Raw genomic sequence first — 26,586 nt, forward strand, 5'->3', positions numbered from 1 at the left:
AGGGTCTGTGGCTCTGAAATTCTGGACCCTGCTATAATATGGTACCGAGGCCCAACGCTCATGTCACAAAATATCATCGTACCACGACGAATTTGGTGTCGGCAGACCGGTAATGATTAGGACATTATCCCTATGCATTTGCGTCCTGATTGAGTGATGCTATCACCCCTAAATCATGGTTTCCGTCTCGAATCCTTGGACTCCATTTTGTGAGCGGCATCCATCTTGTGTCTTGCCCTCATATAGTCAATTGATTACGGCCGAATTCAATCTAAAAGGACGCGTCCACCTTAGCTGACTTCCCCATGACCTGGCCGAGCTGACTCCACTGCCTCCAGCCAAACCTGTTCGGGCAGTGGCCGAGTGAGATAGCATCGAGGCACACCATGCCATAAACCATTCACTACATACAAACCATGCTTTATCACACACACACCTGTCCCTGTTCCTTGTTTATGGCCAGTTTTACGATGAGGAGGTGCCCGATTTTATTGGGGTTTCATCGATATCTGATGGTATTTCTGGGCCGAGCTGGGTTATCTATCACAAACTGGACATCTAAAATATAGGTTGCCGTCATGACTTTGCCTTTTCCAGTGTTTTGGAAATATGTGTATGACCGTATTGTAAACTGAAGAATTCTTGCCTAGAGCATATATTTTAGTATAAAGAGAGAAGGCTGGTTCTGTAAAAACGAACAGTCTCCTGAGAATCTACATCCTGTGCTGTTGTACTTCTAGAACGCTTGTTACTTGGTTGCAACCAATAAAACTCGATCCTTGACTTCACCTAGAAGACTCAGGGTTTCTGTGGTCCGGAACAGGGAGAACTCAGAGGTCTTTGGGTGTTATCCCCTGGCACCACCGGGTTCCTAAAAACCCGGCACCTCAGGCCTGATTACAAGTTTGACAGTGCAGGAGCGGACCCCCATGCCAGCGGCCCGCTCATGCACTACCAAAACCGTGTAGGGAGTTCCAGCCAGATTACGAGTTTCCTTGTGTCTGACAGGCTGTTTTAGCGATCTTAAAGAGATGCCTCTGAAAATGGGCACATCAATGGGAACGCCAAAAAACAGTACCTGCATGCCATAGACCGTGCATGCACTGTGGTGCATGCACCCCATGCCCATGAAGCAACAGAGGGGCCTTGAGGGCCTCCAATGTTTCTTCTCCCCCACAGTTTTCGTGGAGGAGGAACCGCCATGAAAACTGCATCTGAGAAGAAACTCATAATATGCTTGGGGGGACCGCAGCAGCCTCGCCAAGCATATTGCTTGCTCTACACTGCCAGGGTACCGTGGTTCCCTGGTAGCATCCATGCTGCAATGGCACTCCCATCACCCTAGTTGTAATACGGCGGTTAAAGCACCAGTACAGCGGTGGCTGGACCGTAATTAAGCCCTAAATGTGTGGGGGTATTATTTATTTCGACAGTAGAACTCCACTTAGTCATCTGTCTTTGAAAATATTATACCTGAAAACAGATCTGGCAAGCTGGCATGGCAAGTTGAACCTGATGCTTTACTTACTTTTGCAAAAGAGCAGCTCCAGCTAGGGATGCAGGAGCTGATTTATGAGACAGATGTTAGAATTTTATTGCGCAAAATTTTCACTAACACTATTCACCCAAAAAAGTACTGGCATGTTTAAGCAAGCATTTGCAATGCAATTGGTCTCGCATTAGGAAAGTGTGAGCTATTGGTACTGTAAATGACAATTTTTTTAAATATGTGTTGACTTTGAAAATATATAAATTAATAGCATTGTTATTCACAAAGCCAATAGCTTACACTTTCCTAATGCGAGTCCTAATGGCTATGGCAATGCTTGTTGGTAGCAAGCAAGGACAGTGCTGTTGTGGTGCTGCGTTATGCTGTTGTGGTGCTGAGTGATGATGTGGTTGTGCTGAGAGATGCGGTGGTGTATTAGAGTGATGTCGTGGTGTATTAGAGTGATGTGGTGGTGTCCCTGAGTGATGTGGTGGTGTCCTTGACTGATGTGGTGGTGTTCCTGAGTGATGTGGTGGTGTTCCTGAGTGATGTGGTGGTGTTCCTGAGTGTCGTGGTGGTGTACCTGAGTGATGTGGTGGTGTCTGTGAGTGATGTGGTGGTGTCCCTGAGTGATGGGGTGGTGCCCCTGAGTGATGCCCCTGAGTGATGTGGTGGTGTCCCTGAGTGATGTGGTGGTGTTCCAGAGTGATGTGGTGGTGTCCCAGAGTGATGTGGTGGTGTCCCAGAGTAATGTGGTGGTGTCCCAGAGTGATGTGGTGGTGTCCCAGAGTGATGTGTCCTATAGTGATGTGGTGGTGTCCTAGAGTGATATGGTGGTGTCCCTGAGTGATGTGGTGGTGTTGTGTGGCGTTCAGCAGTGTGAGGCGTGCAGCAGTGTGAGGCGTGTAGCAGTGTGTGGCAAGTAGCAGTGTGTGGCGTGCAGCAGTGTGTGGCGTGCAGCGGTGTGTGGCGTGCAGCAGTGTGTGGCGTGCAGCAGTGTGAGTACTGCAGCAGTGTGCAGCGTGCAGCAGTGTGGCAGTGTGAGGCATGCAGCAGTGTGAGTCGTGCGGTAGTGTGCAGCAAGCAGCAGTGTCAGTAATGCAGCAGTGTGCAGCGTGCAGCAGTGTGCAGCGTGCAGCAGAGTGCAGCATGCAGCAGTGTGAGGCGTGCAGCAGTGTGAGGTGTGCAGCACTGTGTGGCATGCAGCAGTGTGTGGCGTGCAGCAGTGTGTGGCCAGCAGCAGTGTGTGGCGTGCAGCAGTGTGAGGGGTGCAGCAGTGTGAGGCGGGCAGCAGTGTGAGGCATGCAGCAGTGTGTGGCCTGCAGCAGTGTGTGGTGTGCAGCAGTGTGTTGTACAGCAGAGTGAGTTATGCAGCAGTGTGAGGCATGCAGCAGTGTGAGGCGTGCAGCAGTGTGCAGCATGCAGCAGTGTGAGTAATGCAGCAGTGTGCAGCAGTGTGAGGCATGCAGCAGTGTGAGGCGGGTGGCAGTATGCAGCATGCAGCAGCATGAGTAATGCAGCAGTGTGCAGCATGCAGCAGTGTGAGGCGTGCAGCTGTGTGAGGCGTGCAGCAGTGTGAGGTGTGCTGCAGTGTGTGGCATGCAGCAGTGTGTGGCGTGCAGCAGTGTGAGGCATGCAGCAGTGTGTGGTGTGCAGTAATGTGAGTAATGCAGCAGTGTGCAGCATGTAGCAGTGTGAGATGTGCAGCAGTGTGAGGCGTGCAGCAGTGTGAGGCGTGCAGCAGTGTGCAGCATGCAGTAGTTTGAGTATTGCAGCAGTGTGCAGCATGCAGCAGTGTGCGGCGTGCTGCAGTGTGCAGCGTGCAGCAGTGTGAGGCATGCAGCAGTGTGAGGTGTGCAGCAGTGTGTGGCGTGCAGCAGTGTGTGGCGTGCAGCAGTGTGTGGCGTGCAGCAGTGTGTCGTGCAGCAGTGTGCAGCATGCAGCATTGTGAGTAATGCAGAATTGTGCAGCGTGCAGCAGTGTGCAGCATGCAGCAGTGTGATGCATGCAGCAGTGTGAGGCGTGCAGCAGTGTGCAGCATGCAGTAGTTTGAGTATTGCAGCAGTGTGCAGCATGCAGCAGTGTGCGGCGTGCTGCAGTGTGCAGCGTGCAGCAGTGTGAGGCATGCAGCAGTGTGAGGTGTGCAGCAGTGTGTGGCGTGCAGCAGTGTGTGGCGTGCAGCAGTGTGTGGCGTGCAGCAGTGTGTCGTGCAGCAGTGTGCAGCATGCAGCATTGTGAGTAATGCAGAATTGTGCAGCGTGCAGCAGTGTGCAGCATGCAGCAGTGTGATGCATGCAGCAGTTTGAGGTGTGCAGCAGTGTGAGGTGTGCAGCAGTGTGAGGCGTGCAGCAGTGTGAGGCATGTGGCAGTGTGAGTCGTGCGGCAGTGTGCGGCATGCAACAGTGGGCGGCGTGCAGCAGTGTGTGGCGTGCAGCAGTGTGAGGTGAGCAGCAGTGTGAGGCGTGGCAGCAGTGTGAGTAATGCAGCAGTGTGCAGCAGTGTGAGGCGTGCAGCAGTTTGAGGGTGGGTGAGAGGGTGAGTGAGGGGGTGAGTGAGAGTGAGGGTGTGTGTGAGGGTGAGGGGGTGTGTCAGGATGGGGGGTTGTGAGGGTGAGGGGGTGTGAGGGTGTGGGGTTGTGAGTGGGTGAGGGTGAGGGTGAGTGAGGGTGAGAGGGTTGTGAGGGTGAGTGGGTGTGTGAGGGTGAGGGTGTGAGGGTGTGTGAGGGTGAGGGGGTGTGAGGGTGAGGGTGGGTGAGGGTGGGTGAGAGTGTGTGAGGGTGAGAGGGTGTGTGAGGGTGAAAGGTTGTGTGAGGGTGAAAGGGGGGTGAGGGTGGGTGAGAGGGTGAGTGAGGGTGAGGGGGGGTGTGAGGGTGACGGGGGTGTGTGAGACCTGGTGTCCAAACTTCTTAAGCAAGGGCATGCTGGCTCATACCCATTGAGGCCATTATGGAACTAATGAAAGCTGTGGAAGATAAGAACACAGGCAAGGCGGGACTAGCTTGAAATTACAACTTGGTCCAGAGCATGGGGGGAACTTGAGAGTACTGTTCCGTGATGCAGCGAAGTGCACCGGAGTGAGCGGGCAGTCAGCTCACTTACTATGGTGGCCCCAGCATGGTGACCGATAGGTGTGAATGGGTTACCAAGATGGTGTATGCGCTTGGAGTGGTAATTAAAATATATAGATAAAAGGTATGTGAAAGGGCACATACAGAAAAAAGTATCATGGTAGCAAAATGAAACCGACGAGCACTCCAAAGAAGTTTTTAAAAAGTGTGAAGGGCAGTGCAGCAAGGTTTGGCAAATAGGGATGGGGGAAACAAGAGTGGGTTGGTTTATTTAAATAAAAAAAAGCCAGTCAGGGTGGGAATGGGTAGAGGAATAAATAGACTTGCTAGGTGGGGTGACAGCAACATGGAGAGAGTGGGTGGTAAGAGGCATGGGTGTACGGGGAGAGAGAAAGAAAAAGCATGCAATCCCACAGTGTTAACAATTTCCTGAATGTAAACAGCAATAGGAGAAAAGGCAGCTTGGTAAAAGGATGGTAAACAAGCTCTCGGCATTGCTGTGGCAGGGGCAGGCGGGAGCGCATTCCTTTGAAGTCTGATGGGGGGGAGCGGCAGCTTTGAAGTCGGATGCGAGGCACAGACAAATGGTGGATTGTGACGTGGCTGGTTTGTGCACACGCATAGATCACATGAACTGTGGCTAATCCGCCATTGGCAGACTTTTCGGACTGCTTACCTTGAAATCTCGACAACAAGCATTGCTAAAAGCAATGCTTAAGGTCGAGACCTAAAAAAATATATATATTATGCAAACTGAAAAAATATATGAAAGGAGAAACCAACCATAATATATGAGGGACAATACTTAATTTGAGCTAGTGGATGCCCATGGGGACAGCCAGTACTCATTTTCCGGTACCTGCACTTATTTTTCCTCCAAAAACCAGTGTGGGCAGATTGGGCAGTCCAGCACATGTACCCCCATATGTTCACTAATTTCACAATCGGAGTATGCTGTACTGTAACATTAATCAACACGTCATTGGTGTTGGGTAGACTGGTGAGACTCCAGAGGCATCCTTTATAGGATACACTGGCTTTACTAACTGAAGTGGCAAGCATCATCATCGGGCAGTGATTCTTGCTGGCCAGATGCTGCAATGGCCAGTGGGCCCCTCAAGGGGAACTCTTTGCCAGAGATCTTTTCCACTCAAGCTTCTCTGGAGTAAACATGCTCTAAACGAGTCAATGGCAATTCATCAGGACCATGTGACAATGTCCTAATCTACACTGTGGTAGAAAGCTCTGATGTGAGTAAAATAGTGTTCCTATTTCCTGATTCACACCTCTGGAGATACTGAGGCAGTGAATAATAAATACTCTCACACTGGCAATCTGGGATCAGTTGGACCTGTTGAAAGATATGCAACACACAAACATACATAAAGAATATGACAATATATGTATACACATGTTGAGGCCAGATTTGTGTAAATCTTGTTACCAAACAGCAACTAGTGAGGTCACCACAAACTGCAAAGATAATTTATTTATTTATTTGAGTTTTATATAGCGCTGGCTAGACCCGGAGGTGTCAGAGCGCGTTACAAGAGGATCAGTGAGTGACCAGATTCACGTTGCATCAGTTACAAAGCATAGTGTTTGAGTAGCACACTTGTGGTTCACATAATGCTCTCACCCAGTTTTTAAAGTTTCAGAGCCTCTTAAAGTGCCATGGAGCTGGTTCTAGAGCTCGCAACTCATTAGAAATGCATATGCAAAAGGTCAAAATCCTGGGATCTTTTTTTTACCAAAAAGAAGATTTGCTCGATAACAATCATAGTAGTCAGCAATTACTTGTAGTCCACGAAGCGCTGTGGAAAACATACCTCATTGCTTGCAAACTAGGTGGCATATTTACAAGCCACTATTACCACAGGAATGTCACTTTTTACTACATTCCTGTGACAATAGGGGCTTAGCCTTATTTACACTTAATGTGGCTCAATGCTGCCTTGTAAATTAGGCCCCTTTTTCACGCTATACTTAGCGTGAAAGGGCTAGGCAATGGGTGTTGCAGTGGTTGTTTCGCTGCAGCGCCCATTTCTTTTTGACGCTGCTCAATATTTTCAAGGATGGCATAAATATGGGGCACGCCAAAATTAAGATCCCGGAAAACCTGGTCTTAACATGGCAAAACGAAAGAGAAATGCTTTATTTCCCATCATTTTTGCTGTTTCTATGTGTGCTGCATTGTGCAGCACATATAGAAACAGCAATCTGCCATGAATGATTGTTTATGAGAAGGAAAGTGTCCCTTCCTGCACATAACCAATCAAAAAATTATAATGTGCAACTTCTATGTTTGCTACAAAATGCAGCACACATAGAAGCTTCAAACCGCCATTCTGAATTGTTTATGTGCAGTAAGGGACGCTTCACCTCTTTATTGCAAATATGCCACAAAATGTTACTGGTTTCAAGTCCGGTTTTTAAAAAGGAGGAAGTAGGTGTAAGCCGAAGCCAATGCTTACGACGTCCAATCACATGACATAACGTGCGTAACACAGTGTGGCGTCCGTGCATGACGTGACATGTGCCTCACAATGAATGTAGGCTCAACAATGTGAATAGACTGCTGAGAGTGAAATCCTACTAGATATTCTTTCCGAAGTTCTAATGGCCACCATTGGGTGTGGTGGTATCCAGCATCTTGAAGACGAATCCCACAGGTTATTCAATCTGCAAAGGTTTTCAGAATGTGTGGTGAAAACATCTGATTACATTGGGCTGACATGAGCACCATGTTAAATGAAGAATCATATGCGAGGCCGCTTAGATGGTAACGCCAATGGCCGCTATATTGGATGAAGCAGTATCTAGTATGTTAAGTGAAATCTCACAGGATATTTAATCGGAACTGCTAATGGCTACCATGTTGGTGTAGTAGTATCTAGTAGGTAAAAGTGAAATCCCTTACAATATTCAATCTGCAAAGGTTTTTCGAATGAGCGGTAAAAACATCTGCTCATACTTGACATTATTTCTAGTCGTAGTCTCAGACCTTGTCTCAGGCAACAGTACTGAATGTCATTTAGCAATAGACCCCCCAAATTAAGTTCTTTCAGGAGTTGCCATATACTGGAAGGACCAAGAGATCTTGACACAACAGGGCTATATGGGAATTCAATTCTTTATTAGTGACATCCAGGGTATCTTGTCATTGAGACCATCGATAACTGTATGGAGTTTGAAAACTCAACTGTTTAAGCTGGCCAACAGGGACACTTCCTTTTATTGAGTTTGGACAAAATACCATTTTTAAAATATCAGGAGAGAGAAATATCAGAAATTATATATTGTGACACACAAATACTATGATGCACAAATATTATTGACAAGAATATCACTTTTTTAGGTAAGTATTTAAGGGCCTGATTAGGATGACAGTGGGCCGCCACTGCCAGCCTGTCTATGTGACAAGACTTAACTCAGGCTTGCAGAAGAACGTGTATCCACAGAAGGGAAGATGTACCCCCACCCTCCCAAAAGGTAGTGCCATACCGAGTATCTAGAAATCACTCAAGTATCAGCTACTTCATCTAGGGAGAAAAGAGACAATAGAATGGACCACCAGGGGATGAAGATCTGTGGAGCTTGTTAGATATAGCAAAGGTTCCTCAATACTGAGACACAAGTACTGCATAAAAAGAAAACAACAAAGAAGAGAGAAAGAAACTAAATATATATACATTTATCTCTCAGGAAAGGATAACAAATTAATTGTCTACCTAGTGCCCTTACACATTGTTTGTGCACCACCACATACTCACAATGAAAAGAGAAGGTAGATATTTCAACCGTTCTTGCAGAAGCATGTAAAGGATGTTCCAACCCAAAAAAGAAAAAGTCTCTTCAGGTACATCCAAAGTTATGTAATTTAGTGTATGGTACCAGACCATACAAAATGTTAAAAATATTCTTCTTTGAAGAAACTGTAAGATACGTCTGCCACAGTCAATTTATAAGCGTGAGGATTTACGGGGCCAGAAGAACGAGGAAACAAAGTATCCTAATGCAGGAGTGTGACGCGGTAACTGGCAAACAGCCGACATGGCTCAGGGCGTCCACTGCAGGGCCGGACTGGCCATAGCGGGCACCGGGCAATACCCCGGTGAACCGCACGAGTGGGGGCCCGTTTTGGGCCCCTGGGGGCTGTTTTTGTTACAGGACCGTTTTGGCCCTGTACCACAATCGGCCCAAAACCGGCCCCGGCTCTGGCAAAGAGTCGGCGGCACCCCCAATCTCCCCTGAGTGGGGAGGGGGGGCCGGCCGAGCACTTTGCCAGGGCCGGTTGTGGTTTCCAGTCCGGCCCTGGTCACTGCTAATCAGCAGGGGGGAAGCAAGCAGCCTCGGGCTTCCGCGTACATGAACGCAGTGAGGCAAATCAGGTTTTCTGGAATTCAGCAAGAAGAAATGTGCTAGTGATCCTTTGGCGGGATGAGAAGCGTAACGCTTTCAAAGACGCTGGATGTTCTCCTGGAATTTCAGAAGACCGGTAGTTTAGATGACAAGTTGAGGATCACGAGAGAGGGCAAACAAGGCGGGGCGTTGTCCAATACATTAAATGAGTAAGCCAAGCACGGTGAGCTGTGAGAGGCCTTCTTTTATCTCTGGCCAATCAAATGGCCAATGGATTCTTGTGAGATTTTGTGGCAATACACAAACAAGGCTAAATGGAGTTCTAGAAAGGATGCTTAGTGGGATTCGTGGTTGGGAGTGAGTTCGACCAAGCCAGGGCGCGGGTAGCTCGAAGTGGAACAGTTTTCCCTCACAAGGGTCTATTAACGGGCCATGGTTTTGAGGGGTTCAGAGCATCAAACCTATGTACTAACAAAGGAGCATGAACCTGGACCTATCTTCAGGATCATATCCCACCCAGTCAATCAGGTATTGCAATTTAGCATGATATCTCCTAGAATCCATTATACGTTGGACTTCATACTCAAATTCTCCATCTACAGTGACTGGTGGGGAGGGGGTTCAGGACTCGAAGGATGAACATACATTTTAAGTTATGAGGTATGAAAGACAGAATGGATCTGTAACTCAGGAGGAAGTTATAATTTCAGTGAAACAGGGTTGAATATTCTAAGGAATTTGTATGGCCCTATATATCTGGGTTGCAACTTTCTGGGCCCTGCTAGTCTGAGATTTCTGGTAGCTAACCAAACTTGATATCCTACAGTGTATACAGGAGCAGGACGCCCACGTTTATCTGCTTGTGTTACCATAATAACTTCAGCATGCTGAAGTTCTTGTTTTGCATTTGTCCAAATCTTGGTAAGGTTAGTGTAATGCTCTTTAGCTGCAGGTACTTCAGATATTGTCAAAGGAGGGTGAAGTGGCAAGAATTTTGGATGATAACCATAAGTAAAAAGAAAAGAGGACATTTTAGTTGCAGAATGTGTCATGTTGTTGTAGGCGCATTCTGCCAAAGGGAGTGCTTATACCCAACTGCTGGTGTTCGTGCTCAACAAACAGCGCAGATACTGCTCTAGTGTTTGATCAGTTCTTTCTGTTTGGCCATCGGTGTGAGAATGATGGGCCATGGTAAGTTGATGGTCTATGTGTAAGGATGTGCACATGCCCCTCCAGAACTTGGAAGCAAATTGTGTTTCATGATCAGATATACTCACCGAAGGCAATCCATGTATTCCTGCAGTCTGTTTAATGAATGCCTCTACCAATTCCTTGGCTGTATGGTATTTTTTGAGAGGGAGGGAATGGGCCATTTTGGATAGAAGATCCACTACTACTAAACTCGACTTGGGAACGAATTCTACCACAAGGGATTTAGTCAGGGTAATGTCCAGAAAGATTAAAGTTTCCCCAGAATCAAACAAAACCTCCGACGCCTTTCTGCGTTGTGATGGTAATATCAAGGTAATGGATATAATGAAATGTTTGGGTACATGAGCCATAGTGTTGGCTAGGTACGGAGAGATCTGAGAGAGTAGTAAACTTGAAGGATCAATTTCTCTTTCCTTTAAAGTTTAAACTCACTAGTTTTCCGATTGTATAGCATAACCAGTCTTCCCTATAGAGTCCTTAAGTAGGGGTTTTGGTCTTACTGTTCAATCCTTAGCATAATGTCCCCCTTTGCCATAATAGAGACATAGGTTAAGCTTCCTGCGTTTGTCTCTCTCTTCTACTGACAATGGTCCACTAACACTACCGATTTGCATGGCTTCGCTAGTATCTTTCACCTCTTTTTTATCTCCTCGAAACATTACAAGATGAGAGAAATCACATCTGGATTTCTCTCCTTTCCTCTCAAGGTGATCTTGTTTTACCACCAAGTCAATAAAAGAAGGACAATCCTCATGAGGGTCTACTATTTGTGACAATATGTCTTTAAACTCATCCTTTAACCGCCTATAGAACAAGGAAGTCCATTTGTCTTCAGGCCATTGGGTCTCTGTAACTAACCGATTGAAGGGGGTAATATAGGTAAACAAGTCTTTGGACCCCTGTTTTAAACCTAGCAATTCATTATCACTGGCTAGCATATAAGTGTGTCTAGCAAATAAGCTCAGCATTCTTACCACTAGTTATATTGGTCAAACTTGAGCCAATCAAGATCTTCAATGAGCTCTCAATACTGTTAAACATGACCAAGAGAGGATCTAGATATATCTTCAAGGTTTTTTTCCAAAGTGCTGGTAAACTGGATGTGTGTTAAAGGCAAACCCATAGCCTGTTTTGCTGGTTCATTTGCTAGGGCGTTCCCATTGTTCTCCTTGCCGTAAATTATTTTGTTGCAAACTGCAGTTAGCTTTTGGCTACTGTTAGGTGTATTACATCCCTTCGCCTTTTTTAAAGGTGACGAGCATGGGGTATCAGACTGGGTCCCCACAGCTTTATTAGTGGTGATCTCTAGGTCACTGTGAAACAGACAGGAGTATGAGGCTGCTGCAATGGGCTTTTTAACACTGCAAAACATGAAAGTTGTGTAGTACTTTCTACCCCCACCAAGGGACTAGATAGGAAGGCTTTCTTGGTGGCCTCCAACCTTTCCTACACACATTCAATTTCATTGTTAATTACCCCCATTGCCGTAGTCAGAAAACTGGTAATTGTTGAAGTCAATGGTCGATCCTTGGTGACAGGCATAACATGCTTCCTCTTCCCCATTCCCTTACCTTGCATGTGAGAAGGGTGTTAGGGAGTTTTAGGGAGACCCACAGCGAAGAAACAAGAGAGATGGCCCAGCCCATCCTCTTTCAGCCACAGACGGGTGCAGACGGGCCCACTCTTAGTTGGGCCATGCCTGTGCGCAACCCGTGCGCATCCATCGCTGCGGGGTGCTGCTGCTGTATTTATGGCACCCCAGTGCATTCCTCCGCATCACCACCACCAGCCAAGAAAACCAGGGATGCTTGGAGGTGTAGTCACCTCCCCCACGCTGCAGCCAAATTCCCAGTTGCAGTCAAGAGATTAGAGGGCACTTTCCACACAAATAAACCCCAGGTGCAAATGCGGTGTGCTCAAGGGTCCCATTGACTAACATTTGTGCATAATCATTTTCTGTGCTATTAACACATTAATCTTTAAAAATTCATATATCGGTATCCCTCAATGGATTATTCTTGTTTTAGTGTCATTTTACTTATTACATTGTACTCAGTTTTTCTAATTCTGTTTGGGACTTTTATTGCTTGGTGTTTTGACTTTATTACTGTTCTGACAGTGGATACATATGTCACACGTTACCCTTTCTTTCAGGGGGTGGAACTCAGATTAATTAGTGACTTTGAAGGTTCACCCTGTCTCGAACTGTAATTATTCCTTGAGATGGGCATTCTTCCACCCCAAATATTAATCCATTTCTTACAATCATAGAAAGAATGGATATTTGTGCTTCTTGTTTCAGGTTTATATGTGTAAAGGAAAAAATACATAATTGTATTGCTTTTGAAACGGAATGTACACACAAATATAGGGCAGAGTGATAAAATGCCAACAAAGGTGTATGAATCTAACCAAACATACACTGTTATTCAACTTACTGTGCAAGTTATATGTTTGTCAATAACACCTTGTCACATATTCATTATACAAAAAACATAACACTGTATTTCCCCGTTTTAATACCTTGTTTTTCTCATTGCCTTTTTTTACCTTCACCCTTTAATCTTTTGGACATTTTGATATTCGTGTTCCCCTAATTTTAGCCCCTGCCGTTGATTGCATCCTCTTTTATTCTCTTCCCCTCATGTTTATTCTGTTAATTATTCCACATGCATCAGCAAATATTGTCCTTGCTTTCACTGTCAATTACCTCAATAGTCCTTTATATCAGTTTTGATTCTTTGTATTTATTACACTTTCTGTCTGTCTCTACTCGGGCAGCAATGACCCACTGCAAGATTAGACAATTTCCAAGTGATTTATATCCAGAACTGAGTTTGGCATCTAGCTGAATGGTGTATCCCTAATTCAGCCCAATGAGAGATTTGCTGGTTTAGTCTGAACCTGCCCGGGCAGAGTTTCATTTCTGAAAAGTGCTGAAGAACAGGGTATACGTGATAAGATGGGTATTACACAACACTGGCACTACTCAGTTCCACTAGACACTGCATTAGTACTTGCAGCTTACTGCTTGCTTCTGTTTTGTCAGTGTTCTCCACACTGTCACTGCAGTTCACCACATCTCATCAAGAGGGCATTTCTCAAGATTGATACTCAAAATTAACTTTTCACTCCAAGATGCATTTGATATTGCCTTCTTCCCTGGACAGGCAGCACTTGAGCAGCCCACTCTTTACTGCTTTCCCGTTGCACACTTTCCTTCATCACCCAGCTCCTCAGGAGAGCAAGGTGTGCTCAGTAGAGTGAGAGCTATGCGGGCTACCAAGGCATGTACTGGCACCAGAGAGAGTGCACAAGCAGAAAATATCTGCTTGCATTGCCACCACAAAAATATTGCTGTGATTACTTGTTGGAACTAGCATTACTCTGAGTCCTTCTCATGCCGTGATGAATCACATACATGTGTCTCTATTCACAATCTTTCTCAACATAGAAAACACCCTACCCCTCTCCTCACTTTCTGTTTCATACCAAGCCCAAACACCACAGAGTTGAACTGGCCGATAGGGCAGGAGGGAGGGCTTGATGTATCACGGCGAGAGAGAGCTCAGAGTAACGTTATAACCACTAAATAATTGCAGCACTACCTCCTCATCCCTCTTGCCGTGATGCATCACATAGTGAGATGCACCAAAGCCACAGAAAGGACCCGGCCAACTGCATAGAAAATGCAACACAAGGCCAAACCACAGGCAATACCAAGGGCAAGATGGACGTCATCACCGCAGAACATCACAAACTGCATAGTCGGACGCAAAACCTCCCAAGAGGTAGAGCCAAAGGTAGAAACAAGTAATCCCAAAAGACAAACAACAGATCACCAGCAAGAAGCCAAATAAAAAATGAAAGAGAAGACGGCCCCATCAGCACAAAGCCCGGACCCCACCAAAGAATAAACTGGGCCACAAACACCAGCAGCCGGCAGACCGAGAAAAACAAGGAACCAAAAACAGCCAACCAACGAGCAAGCTGCAACCAAAACAGCACCAGCAGGGCACAAAGACAGGACCCAAAGAGACCAAATGTACAACCTGGGGGTCCGGCGAGGCAGCAAACCCAGAGGCAAAGCCCAATGAGCACAACACCTGAGGGACAGGAAAAAGATCCCAAAACTCCCCAAAAATGACCTAGAAGTGACCTAGAAACCAACAGACCCCGCAAGGAGACCGGAAGCCAGAGAAGCCCCGCCCAGAGAAAACCAGCACCAGAGGCAGAGAAGCAAAAAGTGAAATCCAAGGCGGGGGTGCACAACATGTCAGGAGACAGCAGAAACCCCAGCCCAGTCAGCACAAGGAATAGAGCAGGGGAGAAGAAGCCCACGTGGACCAACAGCCAGCCAAAACAGCAGAAGGAACCCACCACAAAAGAACAGCCAGCAGAGAAGCCAACGCCCAGGTACCTACCAGGAGACTAGGACACAGGCTGTATGGCTGGACCAGGAACCAGCAAAGCATGACACCACAGCCAACACACGGAACTGCTGAAGACAAGGACAAACTGACAAGAGCAAAAGCGCCAACGGAAAACGCTCAGGCAGAAAGTGATGCCAGGCCAGCTACAAGGGCATTAATACAAAACTATAGAGAGAGGGCCTAAGGGGATGTTTAAAGACCTGCAATGCTACAACCCCCAAAAAGTACAGTTAAATACAAAATGTAGCAGTGGGTCACACAAACGGTATGGACTAACTACGTGTCTGGAAAAAGCTACACAACATATTTTACAAAGAAGGAGTACCCATTTGTTATAACAGCCACAGGGGCCACATTGGACAGGCCAATCCAGGACTGCCACCCCAAGGAACCAGAACAGGAAAGGCCACCTGCCGCACACACCAAGACAGTCAGCAACCAGACACCACATGCCCAGCCACACCAATGCCCCCAAATCCAGCACCAAGGAACGAGCAATCAAGGCTCCAACGAGGCAGCCCAGGCACCAAAGAAGACAAGGGGACAGAATGCAGCAGACCACCAACCACTAGGTGAACCACAGCCCCCAAGACAAATTGAGGGCCAGCCAAAAAGAGGAGCAAAAGAAAACAACCCCAGCGAAGGTGGCAACAGCACAACTCCATAGGCCAAAGCAGGGGATATCTGAAGAAAACGGGGATTCTGGAGGCCACAGAACAGTCCAGCACCCACAAAGGCAACCAATGGTGGCCAGCCAAAGTTGCCCAGCAGGCTACAACCAAAGAAAGCGACAGGCCAGGACAGCAGAGGGAGATTTCACAGCCAGGAATACAACATGTCGAGACAACCAAACATGTACATCCAAAACACACGCCCCACTGGTACAGCCAGGGAGCCATCAACACCCCACACCAGGCAGACTGGGCACAAAACCAGAGATTAGGACAAAATACGACAGGCCACCACCCACAGTCGAATCACCGGATCTACCCAGGAAAGAAGAGAAGCAGCTAACAGGCAGATCCATGGAGAGCCAGGCCCTAGAGCAGCAGCAATGGCACCCCTCCAACTAGTGCACAGGGGAAGTTGACACAGACCTCCACCACATTAAAGGGGGTGAAACCGCACAATGGAAAATTCTCCACAGCGATGTGCAACAGCCCAAAAGGACACCAATTCTCCAAACAGGGACCCTGGCAGGAGCGCAGCAGCCCACAGAGACACCCTCCACTACAGCCCACGGCAATCCCAGAACAGCAGAAGCACACAAACACTGGAGAAGAGCCAACAAAAGACACCGCCTGGCATCCACCACAGGTGCCCTGCATCCCAGGCACTCTGAAAGCCAGTCACCAATGTCTTGCAGCACAGTGAGCAGGAAAACATAGTCACCACCACACCGCACCACTGCAACCAGGTGACTACCATGAAAGGGTATACATATTGTAAAGATTGCAACCCAAGATGCCTGTCACAGTGGTTTACGTTGCTTTGGTATCACAATTGTAAAGCTTTTGACAAAGTCAAAATAGACAGCAGGAAGCAGTAGCATTGGCAAAGTGGGACCTATTAGCTTTGTTGTTGCTTATTTAATTCAGCTGCATTGGACAATAGTCACTTGCCTATTTTTGGAAGTGCTTATGCATCAATTGTCAAATTGTACTGGTATTATGGAAGGAAACTTTGCAATTACAAAAGATAATATTTAAGTGCAGCAAAGTGATTTTGGCCTATGGGTCCCACTTTCTCTAAAGGAATCCCACATAGGGAACACCTCCCAAAATCAACTTGCAAGCTATTTGCTAAATAATCTATACTGCATAATTGTTAAGTTCACTTCTCAAGCACACTATCACCTGTGAGTGTATCCTGACACTGAGCAGTTGTGTGTGTGCCAATGGGAGGTTGGGTAATTTAAAAGCCAAGTCTCCTGCCAATTCAAGAAGAGTCTCTGAGGTGGAGTGTGAGGTTTTTCCATCATTTAAGATCATTGTAAGTGAATGCCTGTCCTTCCATCTGGTTCTCTGTAAACATGGGATGTGTGTGAGTAAGAGTACTGCAGTGTGGAAGTGTCTGGGTAGTTGGTGGAAGGAGATGCGACTGTATAGGTAGGTGGGGCCTTCGTTTTTCAATGCCTTGAATGTGTGTGAGAAATTGGAAATTTTTGTGGCTGTGTATTGGGAGCCTATGGAGTTCCCTCAGGTGTGGTGTGATGTGAGTTCTCTATGGGAAGTTGAAGATTAGATAAGTGCAAGGGATGCTGCATTTAACACAGGCAGCATCAGTAAGGTTTTGTTTGTCTGGTTTACACTTTTTGATCTTTACAAGGCTCTGGTGAATGCAAGAGTTTTTTATGGGACAAACCGCAATATTTTTTGGACCAAGAGAGAGACAACAATCACAAGAGGTCCAATGCCTAAATCTAAGAATTTTAATTTTAGGATGAGAGAAAGGACAAATCAGCAGAAAGTACATTTTCCGAAGATTTGAGATTGTAATGGGGTAGGTATTTCGGGGGGTACACAGTATGTTCTCTTGTCAAACTACCTGGAGTGGAGAGAATAACATCCTCTAAAAAAAGAGAGGGGTCCAACACACCAAAGGGACAGGACACCACAAAGACGATTAGGTCTAGAAAAAACTCCCTTTGGGGTATTATATAATCACACCAGTCATGCAACCACAACACATATAACACTCAAACAACCTCGGGTCCATTTATCAGTTGCCAGTAAGTCAAATCTCCATTCAGTTTAGGAAAAAGCTACGTGTTTCGGTGGGTTTACACGGTACCAACCTCCTTCTTCAAGATTCTTAATGACAGCACTATCAGGCTATCATTCAATCCATGATCATATTATGGGAGTCTGTTAAATCCAAATTGTATTCTTCCAAAACTCTATAAAAACAGGCTAGGGAAACACTGCCTGTACAAGTCCCAGGATTAAAAAATCTCTTATGTACACGCCGCCAAGAACGTTGGCGGCGTGTACATAGGAGATTTTTTAATCCCGGGCACCCGAGCAACTTCCTACGTTACTACTAGCATCACATGAAGGCATATTGTGTATACTTTTCCTACATTAGTGAGGACTGATATTTCATACCCGTAGGGGGCTTTAAATAACTGAGACTGTCCCTCGTTTGTACGCATCACCTATAAATATTGATAGATGCATAGAGGTTGGACTCACGAACTCACTTACTATGACTTGTACAGGCAGTGATTCCCTAGCCTGTTTATATCGAGTTTTAGAAGACTTTGATTTAACAGACTTCTATAATATGATTATGGATTGAATGATAGCCTGATACTGCTGTCATTCAGAAGCCTGAAGAAGGAGATTGGAACCGTCCAAAACGCATCACTTTTTCTTGGCCTATGAATATACGTTGTCTTTTTGCTATTTGACAGAAATTAAGATTGCAGTATTTAATCCACTGTTGCATGCTACTGTGGTCTTTTGCTAATGAACTTGGAACTTTTGAGAGTGTTGGAAATCAAATTTTATCATAATTATAAAATAATTGTTTAATTTGGTGTGTTTTTAATGTGCATTATGATGAATTATTCCCAATGTGAATAGGTGTTTTTATGAACATATAACCTTTTGAACCAACTGAATAAAAATTAAAAATGTTATATGTTTTTCCTAAACTGAATGGAGATTTGACTTACTGGCAACTGATAAATGGACCCGAGATTGTTTGAGTGGTATATGTGTTGTGGTTGCATGACTTGTATGCTTATATAATACCCCAAAGGGAATTTTTTCTAGACCTAATCGTGGAGAGAATTACAGCCATAATTTCTCCTGGATCATACAAGCACCAGAGCAAATCAAATCCCCTTCTGGGATGTTTATGCCACCTTTTTATTTATGTGACAACCTGTGGGTGCCATTTATTCCCAGACATGGAACTCGTGCTCACTATACCACAGGATCCAACTTCCTCTTGACTGAGGAATTCCGAAAGAGCTGAAATTGACATAGGATTGCTTGGTTCCCTTTCAGAGGGAACATTGCATATGAGCGCAAGTTGGACTGATTCTATTGAGGCAGGTCCAAGCCTGATTTTCAAAGTGCAATGATGTTTGTGGACAACACCTTGCTTCTTACAAAGTCACCTAAGGGCATCCAAAGGGTTCTCAACAGTTTTGCAATGTTGTGGACCACCAGAGGGCTGGAGATGAACACGCTAAAAACCAAATTCATGGTTTTTTACTCAGCCAAATCCTCCCATCCTAATGCCTCTCAAAATGGTACCTTACTAGAGAAGGTGACAGTCTTTGATTATCTTGGTATCACACTGTCTGAAAAGTTTGACTGGGGCCCTCAAATAGCTAAAGCTACCCTCAAACTTGCCTAGATGGTAGGGGGAGTATTAAAAACCTACAGGAGCTCCTCTTGTAAACCGGGGGCCACAGTGGCTGAGATTTACAAAGTGCAAATAAGGAGCGCTGTAATGCATGGGGCTGAGCTTTGGGGGCATTGTCCCCCCGGTGGCCTGACCAAAACTGAGCATATCTTTATGAGACACCCGCTGGGTCTTCCACCTAGCACTCCATTCATCCCTTTATGCATGGATCTTGGCATTAGACCCATAGCGGAGGAGTTAGGTCTTCGCACATTAACATTTTGGCATAGATTGTGGGTGACCCCGGAACTTGCAGGATACTGGATAGAACTAAAAGAGATTCTGGCCTATCCAGGCTCAGGTAACTTGCCATGGGTCTTATACATCAGGGATACATGGTACAAGTTAGGGTTGCCAAATCTATGGCGTAACACGGAAGTAGCGTCCCAGGCCATATCACGTCTTTCACTAGTCAGAGCTTATAGATCGCTTAAACTAGCTAACATACAGGGGAATGCTTTATTAGGACATTTAACAGTCGACTTTTTAAACATCAAAGATGATTACCACTTTAGCACTTTCTGGATGCCATTCAACTTTTTTTGGCAAGGAAACTTCATTTTCAGTTTAAAATAGGGATTCTCCCTCTCTGTGCCTTTACCAACAAATAGTCAAAGGCCTCCCCCCGGGGGTTCCCTGCATGTAACTGCCCCAATGAGACTGACATCCATGTTCCCTTTTTTTGTCCTGGGTACAAATCCGCCAGAAGACGCTGGTTAATTCCACTCTGTAGGAACCTGGTGTGTAGGCAGTATGTGGAGGCATACAGATTACTGTGAACAGACTCCCATCCACACACGGTTTCCCGCTTCCTGAACTCTATGTTGCATAATCGGAGGTCATTGCTAAAACCATTTTTGCAAGCTTAAACTTTTCCCCAGTCCCCTTCCTGTTATCTTTTATCGATTACTAGCTTACCCGTAGCGCGTTGCTGCAATCTCAGAAGAAAGGAAATTCAAGGAAACTCGTTATGATAACATTAAATTTACATTGTTTCATTGTTATTGAATCTTATTCATTTTATTTTTGAAAACATTTCTAAGTGTGGCTTGAGCAGTGTGTCCCCGATTGGCTTCCAATCTTGATTCTGGTTGCTTGTTCGTTTGAGAAGAACAGGCTTGAGCAGTGCGTTCTCGATCGGCTTCCAATCTTGAATCTCATTGCTTGTTCGTTTGAGAATTACGGGCTTGAGCAGTTTGTATTCGGACAGCTTCTAATCTTGCTTCCCGTTGCTCGTCTGTTTCTGAAGCTCGTAATGCCTTTTTCTTTTGTGCTTCTGATGTAGATTGACCAATCGATTTCCGTTTGGGGGTCATAACTGTCGACGATGCTCGCAAATTTGCTGTCTATTTCAGTATTTGAAAGAGTATGAGGGCCCTGGGGGGGCGATTTTTACAATTTTTTTTACAGTAACCTTCGCGGGAGTGTACTCAACAACTTCCCAAAGTTTCATGGTGATTGGATGAATGGTGTAGTAATGCATAAAGGGCAAACAGACAGACAGACATACTTTCGTCTATATATATATATATATATATATATATATATATATATATATATATATATATATATATATATATATATATTTATATATATATATTTATATATATATATATATAGTTTTATTTAACCATGTAATTTATGTTTTATCATCTTTTAACCTATTGAATATTGGAAATATAAAGGTACTACCTGATCTGGGGTAAATGCTGGCCGCTGTCTAGCAGTGTTATAGTAGCATTGATTTTTCTTCACTATGATGCATTTCATGAAAATTTTAACTGAGCTTGTTCTCATTTTTTTTTGTAGTACTCCCCATTCTCTACTTATCTTATGTATCACTGTTTCTTGTTCACTTTTTATGGTCTTATCGACCAAAATAAAGTTTGTTGAAATGGAAAGTGTTTATCACTATCTAGAGTGGTGCAGTGGACAAAATAAAAATACTGAATTTAATGCAGCCCAAGCAATTGTGTCTGAAATATTTGTAAACATTCCACCATCAGCTTTATTATCTTTATGCTAAATTTTGGAACAATTCTTGCATGATTCATGTGGTGAAAAAAATGAGTATTATTGGCATATTTACAGAAGTAAACCCCAAAAGATCAGAAGGAACAATGGAAGCCAATGCATGTTAAACAACTTTAAATAAAGTATTGCACTGTCTGGTTCTTCAGCTTAACATGGGCTAATTGCTTTCCTCCAATGATCCAAAGGAAGGGCCAATGAACTTGAACATGAAGGGCCCCATTTATGAAAACTGTCACATCACTGAGGTAAAACAGCGATATGACAGTTGTCACTGTGCCCTCCTTGCAACACGATGGATTTAATGTATGGCGCTCCATGTCACAAGGAATGACTGATACGTCAGGAATCCTGACTTATCTGTTGGCGCAAAAGTCACGCATTGATGGAGTTGTGTGGCAAGCATGATAGTACTATACACGAATGTCTGACATAATATCGACAGACAGAATATCGAACTACAAAAATATCGGAACAAAAATATCAACATCAAAAATATCGGAATCCTATCTTCATAAAGGTAAGTACAAAAATATCGGAAAAAAAATATCGTAGTACAAAAATATCGTAATTAAAAATATCGTTTTTTTAAATGTATTAATAATAATGTAAAAAAAAATTTAAAATACATATACTTTTACAAATATTAAATAAAAATATTAAAACAAAATTAAAACTAATACATATACATTTAAAATAAATAAAACACTTAATAATTTAATGTAATTTTTTTTTTTAATGTTATTTAATTGATTTAATGTAATTTTTTTTTGTTTGTACCCTGTACGCCTGTACCCCAAAAACCCAAAACTGACCCTGAACCCTAAAAATATCCCTGTACCCCAAAAACCCAAAATTGACCCTGAACCCTAAAAATACCCCTTTACCCAAAAACTGAAAACTGACCCTGAACCCTAAAAATACCCCTTTACCCAAAAACTGAAAACTGACCCTGAACCCTAAAAATACCCCTTTACCCATGAACTGAAAACTGACCCTTATCCCTAAAAATACCCCTTTACCCAAAAACTGAAAACTGACCCTGAACCCTAAAAATACCCCTTTACCCAAAAACTGAACACTGACCCTGAACCCTAAAAATACCCCTTTACCCAAGAACTTAAAACTGACCCTGAACCCTAAACATACCCCTTTACCCAAAAACTGAAAACTGACCCTGAACCCTAAAAATACCCCTTTACCCAAAAACTGAAAATTGACCCAGAACCCTAAAAATACCCCTTTACCCAAGAACTGAAAACTGACCCTGAACCCTAAAAATACCCCTTTACCCAAAAACTGAAAACTGACCCTGAACCCTAAAAATACTCCTTTACCCAAAATTAATTAATATTATTTAATTACCAATTAATTATTAATTAACAATAACAATAAAGTAAATATATGAGCACATTAGCTGTAATTAATTTAATTTAATAATTAATAATTTTTTTCCCAATTAATTAATTTAAGAATAACAAAAAATTATATATAAAAAAAATTACTATAATTAATGTAATTAACTAATTAATATTAATTAATTACCAACTAATTATTAATTAAAAATAAGTACAAAATTATATTAATCAATTAACTAATTAATATAAATTAATTACCAATTAATTATTAATTAAAATATGTACAAACATATATTAATTAATTAATTATTATTAAATTACTTCCCACCCTATTCCCCTATAAACCCATAACCCGCTACAGAACATATTTATCAATTAATCAATTAATTAACATTAATTAAAAATTATTTCTCAATTAATTAATTAATAATTCCTACTAATTAATAATTAATTTAACATAATTAAATTACTTCCCACCCTATTCCCCTATAAACCCACAACCCGCTACAGTAGTAAAAGACAATATTTAATTAAATTACATTAAAAATAAATAATAAAACATAATAAATACAATATAATATACACTAAATGTATTTAAAAATTGATATTAGTAACATCGAAGTTATTTATTTCGATATTATTGACATCGATATTTAAAACTTCGATATTACTGATATCATACTAATATCGATATTAAGACTGTCGATATTACTTACCTTCGATATTTTGTCCCATCGATATTTAAACTTCGATATTATTGTATATCGATATTTAAAACTCGATATTTTGTCTGTGTACCACTATACACATAGTACTGCTTCACCCTGCTGTGAGGCAGGCGTAAGGTTTTGACACTGTGGCGTCCTAGAAGTGGAGCAGTACATTCTGATAGATTTCACTGCGCCACTCCTACGAGGTTTTGTTACGTGGGAACACCCACCCTACATACATTATACCTGATGCAGGTTTAATGTGGCACAAGGCTTTACAAGGTGATGCATCTGCCTGGATGCGTCACCTTGTTAATATGGTGCAATCTGGCGCATTGTTTACGCCGCCTCTGGATCAAGAAAAGTGACGCAACGGCGGCGCAAGTGTCACAAAGCCTTCATAAATAAAGCCCTCAGGTATTATTTTGCTAAAGTAATGTAGTTGTGATGCCAGTGTGAGACAGAAGATTGATGAGAACAGAGAAACTGTTGTGTCATAGAGACACCTCCTTTAACAGAAGTGATGTTATTTTAAACTGTGGTCCATGAGAATCTGTGTAACTGAGTACCTCAGTATCATTCTGGGCCTTATTTATCAAGGCCTTGCAACACTTTTGTACAACAGTGGCTTCACATTTCGTGACGCAGCGGCAACGTAAACAATGCGCCTCAATGTGACCTATTTACAAGTGACACATGTAGGCAGATGCGTCAATATATAAAGCCCTGCACTACATTATACCTGCGACAGGTATAATGTATGCAGGATGGGCTTACCCCACTAGAAAGACTTGTAGAAGTGTCGCTGTGAAATCTATGAAATTTCAGTGACACTTTTAGGACACCACTGAGTCAAAACCTTAGGCAGGCGTAAGCATGATGCAGTGCCATGGGCACAAGCCTACCCCATGCATTGCTGGAGTTGCTTCATGCTTGCTACACAACTCCAGCAATGCGTGACTTTAGCGCCGACAGAAACATCAGGATTCCTGATGTATCTGTCACTCCTTGCGACATTAACTATGGCACAACCATAGTGTCGCAAGAAGCGTGCAGTGAAAACTGTTGCATCACTGTTTTATCGCAATGATGCAACAGTTTTCATAAATGAGGCCCTCTGTCACTATCTTTCTACAAGAAGACTTGTGCCAACGTCCATTCAGGGTATAACTGTGCTCAATTTCACCCTTCAAATCTTAAGGAGGAAAAAGACTTAAATAATTGGTCAAACATTATTTAAATGCATAATATGTGAATTGCATAAAAAAATGATAATGAATTATAGTAAAACTCTAAATATCTTCCTATTTCTGTTCCCGGTATTTTCATTGACAAGTTCAGCCCCTAGATTTTGAAGTGGGACAATACGAGGGGGAAAATGTCAAGTACTGACTTGCATTGTGAGAAGCAGTGAAGAGCTCATACAAATCCACACAGCTTGCAATCTAATTTAATCTTTGTCTTTATTTTTACCTCGGATAGAGACCGCATTGAACCCCTCATTTTACTTCAGCAAAGCAGTGTCTAATGTTATCTGTTCAGTGGCATTTGGCAACCGGTTTGATTATGAAGACAAGAGATTTCTATCTCTGCTCCAGATATTACATGAAAATATCAGAATTCTGAGTTCTACCTGGTCACAGGTAAAGTTATTGAAAATATGGTGACTGATTGCAATTGTAGGGATTAAAATCTGACGTCTGAATATGCTGAATATGTTGTGTTACTGAGAGTAGGGGTTGTCCACATACTAAAGTTAAACTTCTGTTTAATTAAATGTAATCAACATTTATGCTTATGCGTAAATTGATGTTGTATTCCTTCATTATTTTGTTTCGTTGTCCTTCATTTTTTTGTTTCTTTTTTGGGAATTGAACACATATTTTTTTAATGTTTGCGAATATTATCCATTCAAATTAGATGCATTTCGCAAATTTACTGCTTTTTGTGTGTTGTTGTTTCCAGACAATTCAGTGATGTCCCTTAACATATGATTCTAATAATCCAATAGAAATTTAATTGCATAATATGTGGCATTTTCATTATTTCATGATCTCTTATTGGTGAACCAATAGTGCTTTATGTTTTTGCTATTGATTGTTTTATATTCTAGTTTTGCGTGTTTTTTTAAAAACTGTTTCCATTTCTTGATTGAACTTTGAGGATGTCTCACAATAGCTCTCCTGAAGTGCGCGTCCTAGGAGATTATTATGCTTACTGGGCAGAATCGTACGATGTGGATCATAACTTGGGTTTGATTGTACATGAGTTAAGGGGGTGGTTTGGATTTTGTAGAATTAGATGAAGTGCAGTGCTTCCACCATTGCAGAATATGTCATGTGCATGCCATTGTACTGTAATTATTTGACTCTTACCAGATAGCTATCTTGGACATGTTCCAGGTTCATAAATGTGTTTTGCAATGAAGAAAGCCTTGGCATCTTCACATGCCATGCATCTCAAAAGCGCTGCCTTTTTTTCATACATTGCCTAACATCAAACGTGGGTCTTCACTATGGACATCTAACCTAAAGAAGTCATCTCATGACTGCTCATATTAGAAGTTAACTATTCACCGAAGTATACTAAAATATGACAACAGATCTTTGTGTTGAGATGCTCTCAATTCTACTAATAGTGGTTTTTTTTGCATAACTCTTTATTACTTTTTTGTGACATGAACACATAGATATCAAACAACAACTGAAAGGTGTACTGCTATCATATCAGTCTGGAAAGTGTAGTGAGCGCGCTAGTACGGCGCGTCACGTGGCTACGTGACGTGCGTTGACGTAGAGGCGCGGCAGGCGGAGCGCGGATTCAGAGCGCGAGCAGGCTGGGCGCAGGACATGCTTTGCGCTCCTTGTATGTATGTACCTGAATAAAGAGGCTGGTACCACCATCCGACTCCGAGAGTTATTGGGGGAAGAAAGAGTAACATTACAGTGGCGACGAGGGTGGGATACCGACCCACGACCCCCACCACGCAGACTACGAGAAGCACGGCGGAACGGAGTGGTGGCGCAGGAGAAACGAGGAAGGCCCGAGGGTACGCACAGCGACCCCATCCTCATAGGGCACGGCAAGGAGCGCAACGCAACCATCAGCAAAGAGAACAGAGCACCGAGAGCACAAATAGCGACGGTCGAAGAACCCTGAACAACCGAGGTAGGAAGCCAGTCACGGTCGCGGCCCACCGGGATACGCACTGGCTACTCCACCCGAACAGGAAAGGGCTGAAAGGAACAGCCCTCCACCCTTGCTCAAGAAGGAAGAGCGAAACGGTGCACCAGGGAGCCCGAGAAGCTTGGAAGGTACGCTACCCGCAGCCCGGGCGGAGAAGATGAATGCACAAGCGGGCTACGCGATAGCGCCAGTCCAGTTCCTTCCCCGACCAGGAGAACCGCTCATGAAATGGGAGGACTGGAAGGAATACATAGACAATTTCATAGAAGTGATGGAAGACGAGAGCGAGGAGAAGTTTAAGCCGCCGAGAAAGAAACGC

At 43.7% G+C, this 26,586-nt stretch overlaps 1 protein-coding gene across 2 annotated transcripts in view; it reads left to right on the forward strand.

Moving 5' to 3' along the window:
• The window catches only part of LOC147691989 (cytochrome P450 2G1-like), an 833,534-nt gene that overhangs the window by 248,734 nt on the left and 558,214 nt on the right, over nt 1–26,586 (forward strand). For both annotated transcript variants that reach the window (XM_086938275.1, XM_086938277.1), the window contains exon 4: nt 24,564–24,724. In XM_086938275.1, the coding sequence (XP_086794401.1) occupies nt 24,564–24,724 (161 nt within the window). The remainder of the gene's footprint in view (nt 1–24,563; nt 24,725–26,586) is intronic.

Source organism: Lissotriton vulgaris, chromosome 9, assembly GCF_964263255.1.
Source record: "Lissotriton vulgaris chromosome 9, aLisVul1.2, whole genome shotgun sequence".
NCBI classification, from domain to species: domain Eukaryota; kingdom Metazoa; phylum Chordata; class Amphibia; order Caudata; family Salamandridae; genus Lissotriton; species Lissotriton vulgaris.